General features: G+C 38.8%; 3 protein-coding genes across 4 annotated transcripts in view; 2 read left to right on the forward strand and 1 right to left on the reverse strand.

The window, feature by feature from the left end:
• HAL (histidine ammonia-lyase) overlaps window positions 1-875 on the forward strand; it is a 24220-nt gene extending 23345 nt beyond the window's left edge. The window contains exon 20 of the mRNA XM_032221612.1: window positions 323-875. Within this exon, the coding sequence (XP_032077503.1) occupies window positions 323-481 (159 nt within the window). The 3' untranslated portion in view covers window positions 482-875. The remainder of the gene's footprint in view (window positions 1-322) is intronic.
• On the reverse strand, window positions 560-12149 carry AMDHD1 (amidohydrolase domain containing 1). Its single transcript, XM_032221616.1, has 9 exons — window positions 11923-12149; window positions 10667-10773; window positions 9432-9496; window positions 7824-8101; window positions 6939-7164; window positions 4979-5103; window positions 3574-3667; window positions 2663-2823; window positions 560-2395 (listed from the first exon to the last, which is right to left on the reverse strand). The coding sequence occupies exons 1-9, from the start codon at window positions 12060-12062 to the stop codon at window positions 2290-2292; spliced, it is 1302 nt and encodes a 433-aa protein (XP_032077507.1). The 5' UTR covers window positions 12063-12149; the 3' UTR covers window positions 560-2289.
• Window positions 12150-12330: 181 nt separating this feature from the next.
• The window catches only part of CCDC38 (coiled-coil domain containing 38), a 29505-nt gene continuing 20152 nt past the window's right edge, over window positions 12331-21683 (forward strand). For both annotated transcript variants that reach the window (XM_032221614.1, XM_032221615.1), the window contains exons 1-4: window positions 12331-14436; window positions 16768-16837; window positions 19056-19141; window positions 20142-20310. In XM_032221614.1, the coding sequence (XP_032077505.1) occupies window positions 16792-16837; window positions 19056-19141; window positions 20142-20310 (301 nt within the window). In that variant the 5' untranslated portion in view covers window positions 12331-14436; window positions 16768-16791. The remainder of the gene's footprint in view (window positions 14437-16767; window positions 16838-19055; window positions 19142-20141; window positions 20311-21683) is intronic.

Here is a 21683-nt window from a genome sequence, read left to right on the forward strand (position 1 = left end):
GTCGGCTGGCGACTCCCCGGGGGAGAGCCTTCTCTGTTGCAGCTCCAGCCCTCTGGAACGATCTCCCCGTGGAGATCCGGACCCTCACTACCCTCCCGGCCTTCCGCAAAGCCGTTACGTCCTGGCTGCTCCAGCAGGCTGGATGGCTTTCAAAATATCCAGCCCCTCGGAAAATGTGACTGTTGTATATTTTAATATGTTGTCTTGTGTATTATCCCCCTCCCTTGTTTTATTGTAAGCCACCCGGAGTCCTTCGGGAGTGGGCGGCAGACAAGCTCAATAAAACTAAACTAAACTAAACTTTTATATTTTCTACATCTAGGTTTGGGAAGTAGCTGAACCATACATTGAGAAATACAGAAGGGAGCATATTCCAGAATCCAGACCCATTTCCCCAACTGCATTTTCTCTATCAGCCTGTAAAAGTGCTTCTTGTCACCACTATCACCCCAGTGATTCTGAGGAACAGGATGAACTGTGAAAACTGTCAGAACTGAATCTCAGTATTTCATATGCTAGATTATTGTATGTGTCGTAAAATTTCTGTTGTTTATTCTAAAGGGTATTGGGAGAAGGGTGTTATTTCCAAAACCAAAAATACTGATAAAAACGTTGTTGAAATAATTTTGCTATTTCACAAATTGAAAAAGAGAATATATAGATTTAATTTATTACAAAATAAATGGAGAGGGGATTGGAATGTAATCCTGTGCAGAAATTACATTTCATGGCAAAGTTAATAAAAATCAATGTTAAGCCAAAATTAATATGAATACACTGTTCCAGTATATTATAATAAATAAATTTAATGTTACAATTTTTACAGAAATTAATTCTTAAATCTTTTCAGAAACGAATACTAAATTCACACTTTATACCAAATTAATCCAGCACTAGAACTGTGCATAATATGCAGAAGCAATGAGAGATATTGTAGAAGTATAGTAAAATACAATTTGGTAGTAATGCCAAGCTTGAAGGCTATAAGCCACATCTTAAAAGTTTTATAAGACTATATTTCTTCATATCCTCTTACCTCCAATCTGAAAATAAAGGTTTGTTAAACAAATAAACAGCTGTTGATGAGCTTCTTTGTATGAGATAGGGTTCCTCCTATTCCTAGTTAACAGAGCTAAGGCAAGCTTTGGATTTTTCTAATCTAATGTGGAAGCACTATTTCCCATCTTTTCCTATACAAGCCTAAATGTGACATTTTGGTGGTGACTCTTATGATGCTGTGGACGATTTGAAATTTGCCTACATTCTGCAAACATGTTGCTTTCTATCCAGTCGTTGTGTTTTTCCCTCCATGGCTGATTTTGTTTTGTGCTGCTAGAGTGACATGACTTGAGAGAAGTAGCAGCAGTAACACTAATTGTGTAAAGAAGTAATCTGAATGTAAGCACTTTCTGTAGCTCATTGATGCTGCTACAGGTTCTAGCTTATCACATTCTCTGGTGGTGTTGAAAGAGATCCGGGGATTTCTAAAACAAAGCACAATATTTCTGACATGTGGCTGAAGCTGTCTGTCCATCCTGTCTCCTCACCTAGTCTCAGCATACACAGTGGAATTTAAGAGTCGGTTGTGTTAATTGATGATTGGGAAATCTGTTAATCTCTGCACCTTAAGATGACCCACAATAAGGTGGGTAGGACAATGTCACATTTTGGCCTCATGATTAAGTGTAGACTAGCTACATAGATAAAATAATGTGTGCTTAGATTGTGTCACCCTACAGTCTGGACTAAATCATATCTAACTAGCTGTCTGGAAACAAGATTTCCACATGTGTATATATAACCTTCCCATGATACATTATAAACTGCTCTTCAGTGTGCTCCCATTAAATGATAAGTTGTGCTATTTGAAAGAAATACAAAACAACTTCTTCACGAAGACAAGATAACAAATGTGCAATTATTTGAATCTTCTTTATTGTATTCTCACTCTAATTACAAATCATATCAATGAACTGGAATTGAAAGAAACTGAAGAGATTTAAGACCTATATATATTTATTTCATAATTTGCTAAGAAAAAGGAACATTAAAAATAAAATAAGCCATTGTTTTTTATTAAAAATAGGAATGACAATCAATTAAATCCTGCACTTGTGTATGGTAAACAAGTATAACATTCAGGTTTTACATAAATGTGATATTTTACTGTTTATTTTATTTATTTTTATTTTATTTATTGAATTTATAGGCCGCCCAATCCTGAAGGACTTTGTTCTGTGTGCACTTTGAAGATCTGGCAACTGTGCTATTTATTCTTAGAGAATATACCTAGTATTGCAGAATGCTGTCATTTTCGTAAACAATACTTCCTTTAATAATTACATATTCAATCAATTCTTGATGGCCACCAAATTGATAGATTATATGTTCCCACCTGAAAGAAGTAGATAATTATATTTTATGCAGAGAACAGAATATTAGATGGTCTATGACAAAAAAAGATAAACAAGTACAGGATAGTTTGGTTAAGTGCCTTCCTATTTAAAGGAAGGCATGAATAGCTAGGAGATCACTATGAACCAAACATGACTCAAAGGAAACTTCAACTTTTGTTATTAGTAATAGCATTATTGCTTATAATACTTTCCTAGATAATTCAGTCTAACTAATGTCAACATTAATGAATACTTTACCCTCTTACCTTGGAGAGTTAACGATAATGAAATCTCCTTGTTTGCCTTTTTCAATAGACCCATGGGTGTGAGATCTCCCAAGAGCATAAGCAGCATTAATGGTGGCAGCAGCTAAGGCTTCCTTCATGGACATCTTCATGTTTACACAGGCTAAATGCATGACCATCAGCTAATGAAAAGAAACAAAAGCTCTGTCAGAATTTACAAAATAGATCAGTCACTTCTGAAAGCTTCCAAGCTCAGATTTATTTGAATTCCAAACTATGGCACGATTCAAATCGTAAGCATTGTCAGGCATTTTAAACATTACTCTATGGAATTAGGCATTCTGATTCATACAATGGGTGGGCTGGAAGACACAAAACGAAACAGATAATTAGTTTTTTGGTAGCTCAGTGCCTCAGACAACCTGATCAGGATATAATGATGTCAGCAGAGGGGACAGGAATGACCATTTCAGGCATTTCTTATCATTTTGGGGAGCTAAATGGGGGGTGGGAGATGGAAGTTTGGGGAACTGTTTATATTTTGTGGATAGGCAGTTTTCCAAAATTACACTGTCATTTAAGTGGTTTGAAACCACACTTTGGCAATATAATCTTGGGAGAAAATAATAATCTCAATATGACCCATGCATTACATTTGAATAACTCAAATCTATCTGCATGGATTTCAAGTGTTCAAAAGCATTTTTTTTCTGGAAAAACTTGTGGAAAACTGTTTTATGCATGAGGCTATTTCATACTAGCAACATTTAAATCTCCAGCATTCAGTTCATAATTAAATTCATAGATCATCAATATAAAAAATGAAACAGAATATTTTTATATCTACAGTACATTCTGAGACTATAAGAAGGAAAAAAACAGTGAATGAAAAATCATTATGGTTCCAATAACCACCAGTATGGCAGCATTACCATAGAACAACAGTAAGCATTTGGATTAAAATCACTCCCAAGAGCCACAATTACTCCCTCTTTCAACATTTTTCTAGCTTGAGGCTGTTTCAATCTAAAAGAAAAAGAAAAAAAATATTGGAAAAACTAAATAAAATGCATTGAATCATTCACCATATATAATTTCAAATGTTCTAACATTATAAAAGAAAAAAAGCTATTTTTCTGTACTGGATGGATTCAGGATGGTAACATTACATTATGAATATATCTTTTAACTCTGACAAAGTTTTAATTAGAAACACCAGAATTAGAAAATTAAATTCACTCCTGCGCATGGATAATTCACTCCTGTGCATGGATGCTTGGAAGTAAGACTCATTAAGTCTCATTAAGTAAGTCTCGCATGAGTGTGGATTCCAATTCAAAATATAAAGACTCAAAAATAAAAACATATACAGTATATACACAGAGATTCCCAGGTGACATAAAGAACAATTCAGCAGAGCTTAGTTGAAACTCTCAATGGAAGCAATGGACTCAGGGGTGGATTCCGGCAGGCACTACTGCCGGTTTGCTCGTGTGTGCGCCGTGTGTGTGCGCTTGATGCGCAGTGAAATAAAAATTGTTCTGCGCATGTGCAGAAGCAAAAAACAAGATGGCGGCCCTTATGGCACCATCCAGAGAACCGGTTTGGGGGTGTGGCAGGCCTGGGTCGCTGCCAGTTCCAGTGACCCAAGCTGGCAAACCACTACCGGTTCGGCCGAATCAGTATGAATCCACCACTGAATGGAATTCTTATCTCCATCATTTCTACATGACCATCAGACTTTATATGGACGTGGATAGTAAGCATGGAACTCCCCTGAATCTTGGGTTCTCTTTGTGTGAGTATTCTGCTCACATGGATATTCTTGTTCATATGGAATAAATATCTGACTTTGCTAGTCCAATATTTCAGCCTTGACCAGTATATCAAAAAATTTCCAAGATTGCTGTTTTCTATTGCGTGAAATACCAGAATAAGAGTAAGCATGTTATAGAAAACTTAGCTAATACAGACCTGTTAACTCATCCTTATTGAACACTGAATTTGTTGATTTTTTTTTAAAGGATCCTTGTTTCATATGATATTATTTAGTTTCATTGTTGCTGTGAGTTCCCTAGAGAAGTGCTCTTAGATGGGTGACCATGCAAATCTTTAATAAATTTAAAAAATAAGTATATTCTAAGCTGGGTTTTGGTTTTCAGTAGTCTTTCAAGTTGTGCAATGTCAATATTTAATTTGAAACTGAAGCTATGTAGCATAATTCTAAGTGTGTTGAGTCACTTGTAGGGCCCACTGAGTTCCATGAGAGATATTCCTTGTACAGCCTTCCCCAATATAAAATATCTATATAAAGCCTAATATACAGATTGCACTTACCTCAGGATGTAGGCAGTGGTTGGCAATAGGACAGCTGCACATTTTGCCTGGGCCATGGCAAGAATTCCTTCATCACTGATTTCTTCTAGGTGACTTATGGCTTGTGCACCCAGTTCAGCTCCAAGCTATTGTGCCAAATGTAAGGTGACAAAGAAGAAGCATCAATGAAATGTAAGATATGCAAATAAGATCCAGTTTTGAGAATAATAATAATATAAAGCAGCAATAGGTTATAAGATACAAGCTAAACAGTCACTGCTTTAGATCTTTCCTGGCCACATTTGCATATGTGCATGAAAACATGATTTTACAAGTATGAAACTGAGTTCTATAATATTTCAAAAGTTTCAGAACAACCCGAAAACTCTTTCAGAAGTTAGCATATTATGCTAGCATATTATGTTTTATTTTTAAGTGAAAGGGGGAAGAAATAAAAATATAGACATTTATTAAATTAATTGTCAACCCAATTAAATAATATTTTGTTAATTTATCCTTGGACTACTACGTTATGAAATGTAGCTTCCTTCATATAATTGAAAACTAAGTGGCATCCTTGCCTGAAAATAATTGGAAGAACCTGGTTTAATATAATATAATGAGTCCAACTCCTGGAATCTAATCCCTCCTCTCTTTCCTGGAAAATCAGAAGTGGCAGAGAAAGGATTTCTCTTATGATGGTTTATTATCTGACAGAGGAGGCATAAAACATATCTGGATTCCTCTTGGTCAGATGAAAATAAGGAAGGGGAGAAAGGAGCATGCAGTCAAATTCCCGTTGTTCAAAACCATGGTTTATCATTATATCTAAATATGGGCATGGTATAATTACCATGATGCTGAACCTCTGGCACACATGCCACAGGTGATACACAGAGTCCTCTCTGCGGGCACGGAAGCCGTTGCCCCAGCTCAGCTTCACTGCACGTGCATACATGCCACCCGCCAGCCAGCTGATTTTTGGGTCTCTGCCACTCATGCATGTGGGGTGGGGCGCATGCAGGAGACACGCATGCATGTATTGGGGTGGGAAGGATCACACGCACATGCGTGGGGCAGCATGGGGGAGCGTCACCCTCCCAGACTGTTTTTGGTCCCAGGAGGCTGCAGGGATGCCTGCTAGGCCCCAAACAGGACATGGGGGTTGCGCATGCATGCATGGGGGTTGTGCCCGCATACATGGGGAGGTCGCACTCATATATGTGGGGGGTCGCACCCACATGCTGGGGGCGGGGGGAGTGCAGGGGGTGTTATACATGCATTGCATTATGGGTGTGGGTATGCATGCTTTCAGCAGATGTCACATGATGACACGTGATGACATGCGATAACATGTGATGATACATGATGACAAAAAGATTAGCCATCACTAGAATATTATAATTGAAATTAATGCATAAGCTTTCAGATGCCTTTAGAGATCACTATGAAATGTGCTTCTTTTTTATGTGTCAATGTCTGCTTGAGAGTTATTTTTTCCTAAGTAAAACATGAATAAGTACAAGAAGAAAGAGATGGCATTAAATTATAATCAATAACTTTATTTTTGCTTTAGTTCATTAAATGGATCAAATATATTTGGGATATCACCATTTAAATACTGTTTAGTTGAAGTTTATATTGGAATATATTGTATTATAAATTATAAGGCAATAGTAATGTTAATTTTTGGAACGAAGTATGACGCAGCAACTATTAAACTGAACATTTTTAATACAATGAAAAATATAAAAAGGAGAGTTCATCCTTTAATTTTACACCATAAGGAAAAGATAAACAAAATCAATGTTTGAAAAGTGATCAGCAAAGGTTAGGAGGTTCAGCTTTCTAAAAGATTAAACCTCATATGCTGCCGCTACATTTCTCTGTTACTGATTGCCAAAATGTTGTACTGATATATTTGCCTTTACTCTTATCTCAGAACAGAATCAAAAGCAAAGGCATTTTAGCAAAGGCATACCTCAGCACTTTTCATTGGATGCAGCTCATCCCCATGGAAGTTCATTTGTAACCCTATAGCTTTTCCAGCCTGAAGAATTCTTTTGGTAGAACTCAGATCAAAGACACCCTTCTCACAGAAGACGTCTATATTGTCAACATGCATTTCACCATTAAGATCAAGTTCTTTGAGTTTAGGAAGATGGGTGTTGATAATGTCATCAGCAGCTTCTGTAGCATTTTTCCCCCTTTTAAAGAGAAAATAAAACAAATTGCAAAATCAGTTGAATTGAGCAGTGTATGCTCCTCATTCTTTTATGCCTAAAAATCTATAGATGAAGTAAGAATTGTTTAATTATAGGGTGGCCAGAGGATATTATTAATATCCTGTCTTCTATTGTACAATAATCTCCCCCTCAGTCTGTAACTCCCTGGCTTCCCACTTTCCATTATTTCCTGCAGAAAGTCATTAAGAAAAAAACTCCTTCCTTTTATTGTGTTTTATCAGGAGTGATTGTACCTTCACACGTAGTAGCAATAGTACTTAGACTTATATACAGCTTCACAGTGCTTTACAGATATCTCTAAGCACTTTACAGAGTCAGCATATTTCTCTCAACAATCTGGGTCTTCATTTTACCAACCTCGGAAGCAAGGAAGGCTGAGTCAACCTTGAGTCGGTCAGGATCGACTTGCTGGCAGTTGGCAGAGTTAGCCTGCAATACTGCAGTCTAACCACTGTGCCACCATGGCTCAGTTCTGACTTTAGAAATTGTCAGACAATTTCTCCTTCACCTAACAAGTCAAGATAATTCAACCACACTATATGTTTGCTCAAAAATTTATCTGTCATCTGTGCCCAACTCTAACTCTAAGTGATTTTATAGACAAAACAACACATAATTACTTAGGAATTGCATGAGCTCCACAGTAGGTGGAAGAAATACCAATGTCCAATTCTTTTTTAGCCCGTTCAATGACCCTGAGCATCTTAATTTCTGTTTCCAGATTTAAACCATATCCACTTTTGCATTCAACCAAAGTGGTGCCTGCTCGGAGCATCCGTAACAGACGGATTTTGAAACTTTTAAGGAGTTCGTCTTCTCGGGCTTTCTGAGTCTGTTCCACAGTGAAATGTATTCCTCCTCCAGCTTGATGAATATCCATATAGGAAGCACCTGCCAACTTAAAACAGAATCATCCATGAAACATGTGCCAGAGTATTGCATCAGGAAAGCTCTCCTGGAAATATTCTAAAATAATTTTAATTCCTAAATAGGGAAAAATTCCCTTTTTGGGAGATGATCTCCTATAGACCTATTTTACTTCTTAATTTAGATTAATTTGTACAAATTATATACAAAGTATCAGCAATCATCTTAAATATATTGTTTAGACAACAAAAGAAACATATTCTGTCTTAGAAAATATGAAATATTGTATGGTTAATATGACTCAGCTATATGTTCATTGGCTTTTTTAAGGCATTCAATTTTCCAGAGACTTAAAATATATAGGTTCAGGCCCTATATTGCTAATGTGATTGATCAGATTTGTATTTGTACAACTGTACAAATAAGACTTGGCAATTATCATACTTCATTGCAATTTTGTGAGGCATTAAACAAGGATGCCAAAATAGTTCTTTCATTTAATTTCGTTTTAGAAGCCCTAGGAATTGCATTGTGCATTAACAATCAAAGTCAAGGAATTAAATCTGGAGATAAATTATATTTATTAAGCATCCTTGCAGATAATATGATATTTACATTGTTGAACCCTAGCTCTGCAGCCGAACAGAGTAAGGAAAAACTTACAGGATCTGCAGAGGTATTTGGCAGACTGCCCTTTTAAATCAGAAGATCTGACTATGGACTTATACAGATATATCAAAACCTGACAATTTTTTAAAATCACATACTCTTCCAGTTGAAAGTTTTTGTTTAAAAATAAATAAAATCAATAACGCCATCTGTGGCAGATATGTAAAAAGATGATACTTTTTTGGGATAAAAAAAATTAGTTAATTTCAAGCCAAAGCATTAAATGCCCTGCAAAGCTTGGCTTATTATATCTATTCATGCAATCCAAAACTTCTCTTAAAAACAAGGATTGATGTATGTTTAAGTAAACATTACCTCCTTTTGGTAACAAAATTATCTATTGCACAACATTGGTGATGTCTTTACATTTTAATTATTTTGATTTGTGGGTTAAAACAGCTTTTCCAAGTGCAACATTAGAAAAAATTATTGTTGAACTTACAACAATTAACTTTCAGAGAAAATTCATGAACCAAACTTTTTTATCAAACTTATAAAAGGCAAAAGTGAAGTTATTCATTATTCTGTTGTTGCCAGTATCTCAGGGACTATGGAGTCATCTATAGTCCCATTTCAATGACTGCACACAAGGTTACAATATTTCTCCATTTCCAAAGCAAACAGAAAAGCACTTCAGGCATATACAGTATAACAGAAAGAAACCCAAATCTTCTCTAAATATTGTAACTTACCTTCATTGCAAATTCATGCACCCTATCACCAGCCCATACAGGATGTGTGTGTGCATCTACTAGACCTAATTAAAAATAAAGTCAATACAAAGTCAATATGAATTCTGGAGTTTTCAAAATTAGCCATTAATATAAAAGAGAGAATCATCAAACTTTAATAATAAATCATGCAGTTAGCAAATGCCTTACATTGCACATTTAGAAATTGAGAACATGAAACAGAGAAGAGAGAAATTGCATGTAATTTTGTAGCAAATTGACCAGAAAGAGATTAACCATCCCTTGTCTTTGAGAATATTCATGCAATTTATACAGAGTCTAACGAAAAGTGTAATTGTAATTTGATTTATTCATTTACTTGCTAGATTTAAATCCCATCTTTCTACAGGAGCTTGGAGTGGCGTATATATAATATTTCCCACTCCAATTTTATCTTCACAACAATACTTTGAGATAGACTGGGCTGAGAGATAATGACTGGTCCAAATACTATATTTCACTTTTATCTGAATTCCAGCTGCTGAGACTCATGCCAGTGGATCCATTATGTCCTTCCTGGGTTGATTTTTTTTATTTTATTATTTTATTTTATCATTTATTTTATTTTATTTTATTTTGTGGAAGTTCTCCAAACCGGCCATAACATTAGCCATTGGTTCTCCCAAACCCAGCAAACACATAGTAGCCCACTCCTGATTGTGTCTATAAAAGGGGAAAATGTGTGGTAGACTAAAGTTAAGAGGCAGTTTCCTTTGAAGGAGGGAATTCCAATAAGTGGGGCAAGACAAGAGGCCTGGCTGGAGCTAGATTGGAGACAGAGGAAGAGATTTAGGATAACCACTCCCTAGAATCACCCAGGATTTTTCCATTAGGGTTAGAATAGTATAGTTTTAGTCTGGCAAGATTCTGTCTATATCATGTAAGCAAATAAAGAACTGAACTTTGGTTGGATTTTTCTAAGTCATTTTTGGGCTGGCCCTGACACCTGCTGCCACATTCTGTACTAGCTGAAGCTTCTGGTTCTGATTTTACATATTATAGATTAAAAGTCCTGGCATGCTCAAGAAATACATCCAATTTGACACAGCCATCTTTCTTTCAGAATGTTCTGTGTCCTTTACTCAGTCCTTTTCACTTCAAGGGAAAATAAAGAAGTAAAAACAGAGGCATGTCTTGCCCCTCTATAAATACATAAATTACTGCTTGGTACAATAAATCTTTAAATCCATACCAACCTGGTAAAATGCACTTTCCAGAGCAATCAATTATTTTGTCAAAAGTTGCTCCAGAGAATTGCTCACGAATGGCCCTTACATCACCAACTGCTTCTATGCACCCATTTCTGAAAACAAACCACAATTTGATATTATTGGATTATTAATGGAATTATCTGTTTTCTCCTAATGTCTTTCTTCTTAAGAAAAGTGCTGAAGATCTCCTCTTTCATCAAGTGTCATTAAGCACCATTTTGTGATCCACCAGCAGGAAAGAAGAGTTAACTGGGTCCCAGATCGGGGTTTGCTTACAGATGAGTCTTATCTACAGAGATTACTTTTTCTCATTTTTGCAAAAGGTCTCAACAATGTTCTCCTACTCACTCCTCTGTATCCCACTGGTCATCTCTTCTTCCTTTTGTTTTTCCCCAAAAACTGTTTTTCCAGAAAAAAATAAGAGATGCTCAAACTCTTTGCTTGTAGTGCCATATGTCAATCAATCTATTTCAGCAGGACTAATGTGTTCTCACAGTCGGAGAGAGTAAACTATCAATGGGGTAACTGATTCAAGTATGTTTTCTTCATTTTAATGAGTCCTCCACATGTGGTCACCTCTTAACTGACTCACAAATTCATTTCTATTAGAAAAGTAGGACTATGTTAGGTGGGTTTCTTGGTTCAGCATTAGCATGCTGGTTGGGCTTCATAAAACATACTTTATGGCAAACCTCCATGGTTAATGCAAGCCATGGTATTCATGCATATGGGAGCTCTGGGTCTTCTGAACTTGGCCGTTTGCTTGAAGACACTTTAACGAAACATTTCGTAAGCAAACCACCAAACTCAGAGTGCCCCAAGGACTCCACCATTCAATCCTGAGTTACACTCTCTCTTTTCTGGAATGAATTTTTTCTACCCTAAACTTTAGTTCCAAGAGAGTTAATGAAGTAAAGCAATAACCAAACGTTGTTAATAGCTGGATTTATTGCGAGGGGAGGGGATGGAGAGACTCCACAGCAGGGGTGTTCAAACTTGGGAACTTTAAGACTTGTGGACTTCAACTCTCAGAATTCCCCAGGGAATTCTGGGAGTTGAAGTCCACAAGTCTTAAAAGTTGCCAAGTTTGGACACCCCTGCTCCACGGGGTTTTATGCGTTCAGGGAACAATTTCTCCCGTCCGCCTGTCATCTGAAAGACCAGGGGAGCTGGCCACGGCCATTCGGAATGCCTCTTTGCCCAGAAACAGCCACACATCGCCCCTCCGAAGATGCACTTACTTGCCGATTACCACGCTGGCGTTTCCCCGCAGGGCCAGCTGCTCCATGCCGGCCTCCAAGAGATACTGCTCGCCTTGGGTGCAAACAAGCACCAGTTGCTCGGCTCCTTCGAGCAGCAGTTTGTACTCACCGCCGGCCATCGCCTCGTCCGCCGCAGAGCCAAGGCAGGAGCCGGAGAGCGGCCTCAGGGGGCGGAGAGCGCGGAGCAAAGTTTGCTTGGTTGGGGTGGATCTCTGGGGAAGGAACGAATTTATTCGCTGAACTTAATACGCAGCACTTCGTCGCCCTTGGTTTACCCCCGATCCTGTACTGTCCGTCAGGTGGCTTCAGTTCCAGAGATTGGGCGGGTGTGGGTGGGTGTGTGCGTGAGCTGCCCTCTGGAATAGCCTTCCCCTTCATCCTCTACCCTGCCTGCCTCCAACTTGGCTCTTGCCACCCTATGATTAAGGCTGCTGTTGAAACTTTTGGCTTGAGATAACGTGGGAGAATTTGACTTGAGATGTCTTGGTCCTTTTTTAATGTTGTGAAGCTACCTGGAGTCATTTTTGAAGCTGGGCTGCCTGAAAATTTGATAAATAGACGCAAAGCAAGTCATAGTGGCTTAGTGCCACAATGAACTGTGATTTAGGGCAGTCAGTGAGAAAGTTTTGATGGTCCGCATAAAAAGTATTTGCCTTTTTTATATTGCACCAAATATTATTTATCTTTTTAAAAAAATCATATTAGTGGTCCGCGGGATTTAAAATGATAAATTTAGTGGTCCCTGAGGTTCAAAAGGTTGGTGTGTAGGGACCATAATGAACTGAATCTGCACAGTGGGATTTGGAATTGTTTGGGTTGGGGAGCTATGAGAAATGGTTAAAACAAGAAATAAATGTCCCAACCATATAAACCAGCCACAGAGAAGGCAATCCACTCAGGCTCAGAGGGAAAATAATTTTTCTAGATATAAAAGGTGCCTTCTCAACCAAGGATGAAGCTTGTGAATCCCCATCTGTTGAGAGCTTTTGAAATGGCAAATTGTTGCCACCTGGGACAACTTTTGGAAAATAAGTTTAATAAATGAACACACACACACACACTTTTCCCATGTCAGAATGAATAGAAAGAGAATATAGGGGGCTGTGGTAAATCTGAGGCGTTAGACTGGATGGCTAGGACCTCTGTGGCATCTGCTGGAGCACCAAAGTCATAATTTCTCTCTTGCGATGAATTTTACTTCTGGGGTTTTATTTTGCTTATCATTCCAAAATATCAGAGAGTAAACTCTTAGCACAAAGCTTTAAAAGTTTGTTTTAAGATTAACTACAGTAATTTAGAAAAGTGTAGCATAAACCTCAGACCACAAAGCTTGCACTATAATCAGCATGGTAGAATTGCCAGTCTTTATTGTTTTCTCAAAGCAATACCCATTATTCCCAAATCGATTTCCAAATCAATTTCACTTCAATTGTTAATCTCTCCCTTGTTCTCTAGAAGGCACGCTCAAAACTATGTACTTGAGCATTATTAGCTCAATCTTATGCCTCAATGGAAGCAACTGTCATAGAGTTCAACGGAACTGGGGAATTCCCTGTTCCCGCTTTAGGCTCCGATGAACCGAGTTTACTTCTTTGTGCATTCCATGGGAACAAATACTTGATGAAGGGTAGCAGTTTTAAACTCGAATTTTGTGGAATCTTAATGGCAGTCATATTTACTCTTCCTGTTCTGAGCACAAACCCGTCAGAGCAACAGAAAGCAAAGGATCTAGTTGCATCTATCATGCACTATAGCCCTCCGCTAAGTTTACGTATCATATTTGAAAGAAGGAAGGAAGGAAGGACGGAAGGAAGGAATCTCAAACTCTACGATTAATCACAAAGGCATATGTACAAATATCAGTTACACGGGGAGCGGGGGGGGGGATCTCTTCCTGGCAACGTCCTTGCGCTTAAGAAATTGAAGGACTTGTTGAACACCAGCCCCGAGCTCTTTCCCAGTTCAGACGCGGTAAGAATTGGGGACGAAGCCGCCAGGATCGGGCAGCTGAACTGAGGAGTTCCGCCCTGTTTCATCGCTAGAGTCAAAGTCGGGCGGAAACGGCCGAGATTTATGGATAAGCTCCCGTGACTGCAGTCCAGACCGCGAAGGAGCCGATTAAAACGCAGACGGCCCACAAGAGCCAAGTAGAGTGCAGGGATGGGAGTGGGGACTGGAAAAGAGGGAGAGGTCCTGCGCCCTCCCATTCTATGGCCGAAGCAAGGCGAAGGTCCCCCGGGCGAAGAATCCAGTGCGCCAAAGGGCTTCTCTGCCGGGCAGCTTCCGCTGCCCTGCAGGCCCGTGACTGGCGGCTGCCTGAGAACGGCCGCAACCTAAGCCAGAGTTCCGTGGGAATGCTCGCCTCGTGCCCAGCAGCCGGGCTCAACCGTCTCCTCGCAGGAAGTCCAGGCTGATCGGGACGAGCGCAATTGGCACGGCTGCGCCGGAGCGGGTAGCTGGTTGCCGTCGCCCGAGGAAGCTCCGCTGGTGAAGGTGAGCGGTGGGTCTCTTCGGACTCTTTTGAGCTCTGCAAAGTGCCGGAAGATGGAGCGGCTGCAGCCGTCGCACCTCTCCGCTGTGCCCACCTGCCTTTTCCGGCAAGCAGGCGGGCAGACGTTAACTTGTCTGGCCGACTTAGCTGCTTCTTCCTATGGCAATATAAGAACTTCATTCAGAAGTGCTGGAATCGGGCCAGGTCAGAAAGACATTCTGTGCATGGAGGATTTTGTGGATGAAGCAATTTTTAGTCGTTTTATTAAATCCTAGAAATTCTGCAACTCTCATACCTTCCACTTTGCTTAGTCACTAAAGGGGATTGAATAAATGTAAAGTGCAGATAGTCCTCAGTAAATGGAGGTATGTAATTAAGAGTGGGAACCCTGTTGCTTAGCAAAACCGTCATTAAGCACAATGACAGTTGTTCCAGTTCTAATGGATTAGGCAAACCAGGGGTGGGTTCCTGCCAGTTCTAACCTCTTCTATAGAAGAGTTTCCACAAATCTACAGTGCCGTTTAGAACCGGTTCCAGCTCCCTCCCCCCGCCCATCCACACAGCATCAAGATGAAGAGCGAGAGGAGGAATTCTGGGAGTTGAAGTCCACAAGTCTTAAAGCTGTCAAGTTTGAACACCTCTGGGTTTTTTTTCTAAAGGGTTAGGGGTGCAAGGGTCTTGCAACTTGACAGCTTTAAGACTTGGTTGCTTCAAATGCCAGAGTTTCTGAGCCAACATTTTGGTTGCTAAGCAAGAGCATTGTTAAGTGAGTTTCACCACATTTTACAAGTTGGCCACACCCACCCAGTCACATGACTGCCAAGCCATTCCCACTCAGTCACATGGCCAGCAAGTCACTCCCACCCAGTCACATGGCCGGCAAGCCACTCCCACAAAGTGGGCCACAGCTACAGAAGAGGTTCTAAATTTTTTTGAAACCCATCACTGAGGCAAACCCCATGTGGTCGGTAGGTGTGATGCATGTAATCACAATTTGCAACTTCTTACTGGTTTCCCCTTGACTTTGTTGGAAGCAGACAGTGAAGATTGGGAATGGCAATCACTTGACACAGGATACTGGAACCATTGTAAGTGCAAACTAGTTGTCCAGTGTGCAAAACACAATTGTGTGGATGTTACAATGGATGCAGCTTTGAGCTAGTTTCTTTCTTCAATACGATCCTAACTTTGGTTGATCACTGAATGAATGACAAGACTACCTCTAAAACTAGACTCAAAGTAAAGATGTTTTTCCCCCATTCCATTAAATTGTATTCAATTCTCGGAGATTGTCTAAATTAGTCTCTGCAGTTTTCTGCCAAGATTTTTCAAAATCCGGCTCAGCCCAGGTCAGCAGAACTTAACAGGACACATTAAAGCACAAAACAAAACAACACTGATGATAATTTAAAAGAATATGTTCACTAAAAGCATAGTAATACCACTTCTAAAGGCCAATCAGTTGTAGAGAAAGTGCATTCTAAAATTGTAGCTCTGGAGCCAATATATTTCATAATTTGGGAGCAATCAATGTTAGCTTCCAAATTTTGGTTGACAAGACAAAACCCCAAAGCACAGTTAAACATTAGTTTTGATAAGAAACAGTCTATTCAAGCTTCAAGTTTGCTCTCTATAATAGGACAAGTGGAGTCACGTACTTTTATATTTATTTGTCAACTTTCTCTCCACTGTCACCACCATCCATTTTAGCTTTACATACACTATTGATAAGTCACCAATAAGCATTCAAGTATCCAAAAAAATAAAACAAAAATTTTCTTGCAACATTTCTTGTTGTAAATATACCGTATTTTTCAGAGTATAAGACGCACTGGAGCATAAGACGCACCAAGATTTTGAAGAGGCAAATTAAAAAAAAAAGTTTGTGCACTCTGCAGACCTCCCAAAAATGGCCCGTTTTTCGTCAAAAAAAAGGGCATGTATAGCCTTTAGGAGGCTTGTAGAGTGCTCCTGGGTGCTGAGAGGGGCCAAAAATGACCAAAAAACGATGGTTTTGCGCTCATTTTTGTCCTCCCCAGCCCCCAGGAGCACTCTGGAAGCCTCCTTACAAAGGAGGGGGGGTTTCGGGAGGCCAAAAATGCTGTATTCAGTGTATAAGACGCACCCAGATTTTCACCGTTTTTTTAGAGAAAAGGTGCATCTTATACTCCCCAAAATATGGTAATTGTGTGACACACATACGCACACATGTAGGACCATTTAATTTTCAGGATGCCAAACGTATCATTACAGATTATTCAATTATTTTCTTGCAGATTGAATAAAATGTGATTTCAATCTTTTCTCGCTATTGTGTTTATCTCTTTTACTAGGTCTAAGAAGAATTTTGTGTGAAAATGGCATCGACAAATGTTACACATAGTCCTTTTGTGGAACTAGATGGTAATAATAACATTTTAAATTTATGTAATCTTAGCAATTATAAAATTCTAATTAGGGAAGCTATTTAATTCTAGAAAATGCATATCAAGAGATTTAGTAGGGAAGGAATCTAGGAAGAGTGACACATTGTTGATGGGTTCTTCATATTTATAGAGACTAAAATAAACCCTAATGAAACAATTAACTATATGGGAGGAATGAATTGAATTGGTAGGTTAAGAAGCTGTATAGTGTGTGGATGTCTCATAGGTGCATGTATGGCAAAGGAGACTGTGATTCTCTAAACCTGGTGCTTCAGTGTGGTCTTGGAGACCTAGAATGCTTTATTGACTTCAAGGATACATGCCCACTAATCTTCGTCTCTAAACTATTTTTTTTGCTTTTAAATAAAATAGTTTCTGTTTATTTCTAACACTGTTTGTCTGACTTACGACTGGTCATTTAGCAACAGTCTGAAGTTACAAGAGACCTCCCCAGGGCTAATTATGATCTGGATTCAAAATTCCAATGCCTGGGGAAAGCCATCATGTGACTGCATTTTGGGTGCTTGACAATTAGCCAGGGCATCATCCTACAGTCACATAAGCACAATTTATTACTTTTTTTCTTTGGCCAGAGATTGACATTTACTTCCAGTTTCCGGCAAAAAATACCCTTTTTGCAAATAGTAGATATTTAATGACTTTAGCTTTATGTCCCCCACTTTCACTTAGCAACTGCTTCAAAGAAGTAAAACAAACAATCAGTTGTGGTAACATGGTGACCCCCTTAATGATCAGCATGACTGTAATTCAAGGATGATCGGTATATATAGTGGCCTCAGCTTTTTGAAGTGTATATATATTTCTACTACAGATGCTTTTATTGCTTTTTAATTGTCCCGCTTGTTCTCTGATTCCACAAATATTCCACGTCATCACTTTGATATACTCTTAGAGGGAATCAGGGCTGGAGAAGAGAAAGAGGGAAAATATAACTTTTTTTCAACTTCTTGGATTTCCAGTCCTTTTGTCAAACTGTTGTCAGGGTTCCAAGTAACACCCCTAACGAAAGAAGACTCCGAGGTTTGAGTTTCCTCAAAGTTCCATTTTATTAGAGATGCCATATGGGCGCATCTGGGAAAAGCGGAATCTGAAAGCTTTCAGGTTTTCCCCACCCAAAAGAAAGTTCAAGTCCCTGCCCAGCACCTACATGGCCATCACGTGGTCCAATCAGGCACCGTCCAAAATTGGAGATGCCTCCCGGTCATCTTATCGCAGCTACCGGGCAAGGTGGCCTTGACTCTCTGAGAAAGAATGTTATTTAGACTATATATCTCCCGTGCTCCATATAATCCCCCCCCCATCTTCCCAAAGTAGAAAATGTGGCAGGCCTGAAGGCCCCATCCTCTTCCTTCAGTTCCTTAACTGACCCAGAATATCTAGTCCCCATAGCACAAATACCACCTCCAGCAATGTCCAGCATCCACCACCAACATACTCCACAGCCTAAGAAATCTATTCCTTTCTATATTTTCACTAAAAGGCAGACATGATTGATCTCAGCTTTCTCAGTTAGGAAGAAAACTTCTCAGTGTTTGTGTGACCCTATGCACTGTGCCGGCAAACAAGAACGAAACACTCTTTGACACTGAGACCATTTTATAACTCCACTCATCTCACTCTGGCGCAGGAGCTCTGCTGGAGATGCTGCTATACTTTCTTAGCAGTATGGTCAGTGATGAGAGATGCCTAGAATAATTGCTCAACAGTATCTGGGGGGACTAATCGGGGTGGAATTCTACCGGTTTGGACCGGTTCGGGTGAACTGGTAGCTCCAGCGATCAGCTGGGAGCGAACCAGTGTGCTCTGACGATCAAGTGGGCCCACCTGCCCACCCCTCTGCTTTATTTACCTATATCTTCTGCTAGAGCAGAGAACATGGGGATATCTGAGGAAGTGCACTGTTATATTATGACACAACTTTTTATGTATTATAAAAATTATAATTATAATATAATTTATATTATATTGATATCAACAGATAAGTATTATCTGTTGGTGTTTAAGAAGCTGAAAAACAGACTAACATAGATGGCTACCTGGGAATAACTTGGTTTATGTGTCCATGTTTTATCTGTTACACATTCTAACCCAGTAATACAAAACTGCTGTTGCCTGTTGTTAGTACTGACATTTTGAAGTGTACTAAAATATTTTTCTTTAATATTGTCCATCAGAAGAATACAGGCAAAAAACTCCTTTTGAAAGGTTGAACACTGAAATCTACCTTTACCGAGATATTGAATGCACAGAGAAAGAAATTGTAAGTATTCTACTGGTCAGATATTGCTAACTACAATGCCTTCTTGGCCTCTTTGTTTGGATCAGTTTCACATATCCTGTTAAATCATAGTTTGCTTTATACTCACCCACCCGTCTCCCCCAAAGGTAAGGGCAGTCTCCTAGACAAACCAAAGTCATTACGGCTTCTTACTAATAAGGAATAATACTAATGACTAATAGCAATTATAATTTACACAATGAAAAATCAACAATTTAAAATAAGACAGTAATAACAATAATACAAATAATTATAAATACAAACCAGAACTTTCGTATGTTTTAAACATTCATTTTGGACAACCAAAAGAGAAAGGACTGCTTCTTTCTTTGGAGCCAAATAAAGAAAGTATCATATATTGTTGCTAACAGAGCTCCTTAAATCAAGTTTCTTGCTGCCTCCTCCTCCTCCTCCATCATTTTTTATTATCTTTCTCCTTCTCTGCTCCTTTTACGTCAGTGAATTATTGGAAATAATTATTATTGCAAACAACTATATGGAGATTCAACTGTAGTTTGAGAACATGAAGAAAACACATTAAATGAATCCCAGAGCACTTATCTTGGCTACCATTTAGTTTCTCATTTAACTGGAATTCCAATAATTTACTTTCAAATTTCATACAACTATAGTATACATTCAAAATATAGAGGACAACCTGCAGAACCAATAAAACTTGTCTTAAAGGATTTTCTTTAAAAATTCCTTTTCCTGATGTACCATTCTCCATCCCCATGCAAGTAGAGTTGGGGATAACAAAATATGTGGACTTTTAAAAGAAAAGACTGGTAGAGCTATAAGAATATTTGGATGCACTTTTATTATGTTTATACATTGTGTTTAATTTTAAGCCACCTTGGAAATAAAATCTTTACTATGATCATAGACCAGCCTTGAGAAAGTTATGAATTTGGAAGGCAGTTAGGAAATGCATTATATATAGTAAAAAAAACTAGACAATAAATATGGATTTCAATTTTAGATTAGAAAAACGAAGCAGACTGTGAAGGCATATCAAAGGAGTACCATTTCCTCAAGAGCCCGGTGTCGAAAAGCTTTGAGAAAACTAGAAGAAGTCACCGAACAAGAAACAACAGAAACAATGGGAAAGGATCTTCCTGCTCTGAATTGGGCTCTTGCTTTTGCAAAGTGTGAGTAAACATTTTAGAGAAATAATAGACTGCAGGAACACTGTGGAATTTTGTGGTTTTTTACAATCTTGGTTGAGGTGGCTCAGTGGCTAAGACGCTGAGCTTGTTGATCAGAAAGGTCTGCAGTTCAGTGGTTCAAATCCCTAGTATAGATTTCCTGCATGACCAGGGGGTTAGACTAGATGATCTCCAAGGTCCCTTACAACTCTGTTACTGTTAATATCGATAGATGTTGAGCACTTGAATTAAGTATCCCATTATTGCCTCTTTTCTCTAAAATGTTTCTGATTGGTTCAGGATCTTCTGATCAGCTTAGTGGTTTCTAATATGCAATAACATCATTGCTGTTTTCCCATTCCGGTATTTTTGCCCAAATGCTCTTAACTGCATTCCTGTGCCTCAGTCCCTGGATCTCAAAAATGTGTGAACGTCTATCACATTTAATGTCACTCCTGCCCCCCTTTGTCTGGCCTACTCTTTGGAGTAAGTGGTAGCCTTCAATCCTTGCATTCCACCCATGAGTTTTATATTATCCCACCAGGTATTAGTACAGGTAGTCCTTACATTGTTGCCTCACGACCACAACTTCCACCCCAAAGTCATTAAGTGAGTCATGCACTTTTTTGCCAAGGTCATTCAGGGAATCCAGCTTCCCACTTTGGTTTTGCTTATCAGGGTCCCTGGGAAGGTTATGAATGAAAATCTTATGACATCTGGGCACTGCAAACTTCGAAAATACATGCCAGTTGTCAATTTTGATCATATGATTTCAGAATCACTGTGATGAACCACAGTCATTAAACTAATAGCAATCGCACTTAGCAATAGCACTTAGCCTTATATACCGCTTTACAGTGCTCTGCAGTCTCTCTAAGCGGTTTACAGAGTCAGCATATTGCCCCCAATTGGATGGTCATAAATTGCCCCCAATATAATGGTCATAAATTGAGGATTATCTGTAATGCTTACTATCATTAAGTTGTTCCTGTTTGTTCTTCATAGCTCTAATTATATAAAGACTTTGGAAACCTTGAATCATAGAACATGGGGAGTTCCTTTCAACTTATAACTAGGTTGGTGCCTTCAGAACCTGCATGTTACTCTCAGCAGTGAAATCACACTATTTTCTGGGGTGAGTTTTTTTCTCACCCCTCACTCATTCCATACGGGTAACAGTAATTTTAATATAATCCGTATAAAGGGTGTAAGTTATATTCCAAACACATTTTCCCAAGCCTCATCCAGCTGTGCTGAAAAATCAACAGGGACCTTCTGAAATCTATTCTAAAGATAAAAAGAAAAAAAAACAGTTCTTATTTGGTAGATTTGTTTTCTTCTTGTCTTTAGGAAACTATGAAATCTGATGGCTCATC

The sequence above is a fragment of the Thamnophis elegans genome, chromosome 7, assembly GCF_009769535.1.
Source record: "Thamnophis elegans isolate rThaEle1 chromosome 7, rThaEle1.pri, whole genome shotgun sequence".
NCBI lineage: Eukaryota > Metazoa > Chordata > Lepidosauria > Squamata > Colubridae > Thamnophis > Thamnophis elegans.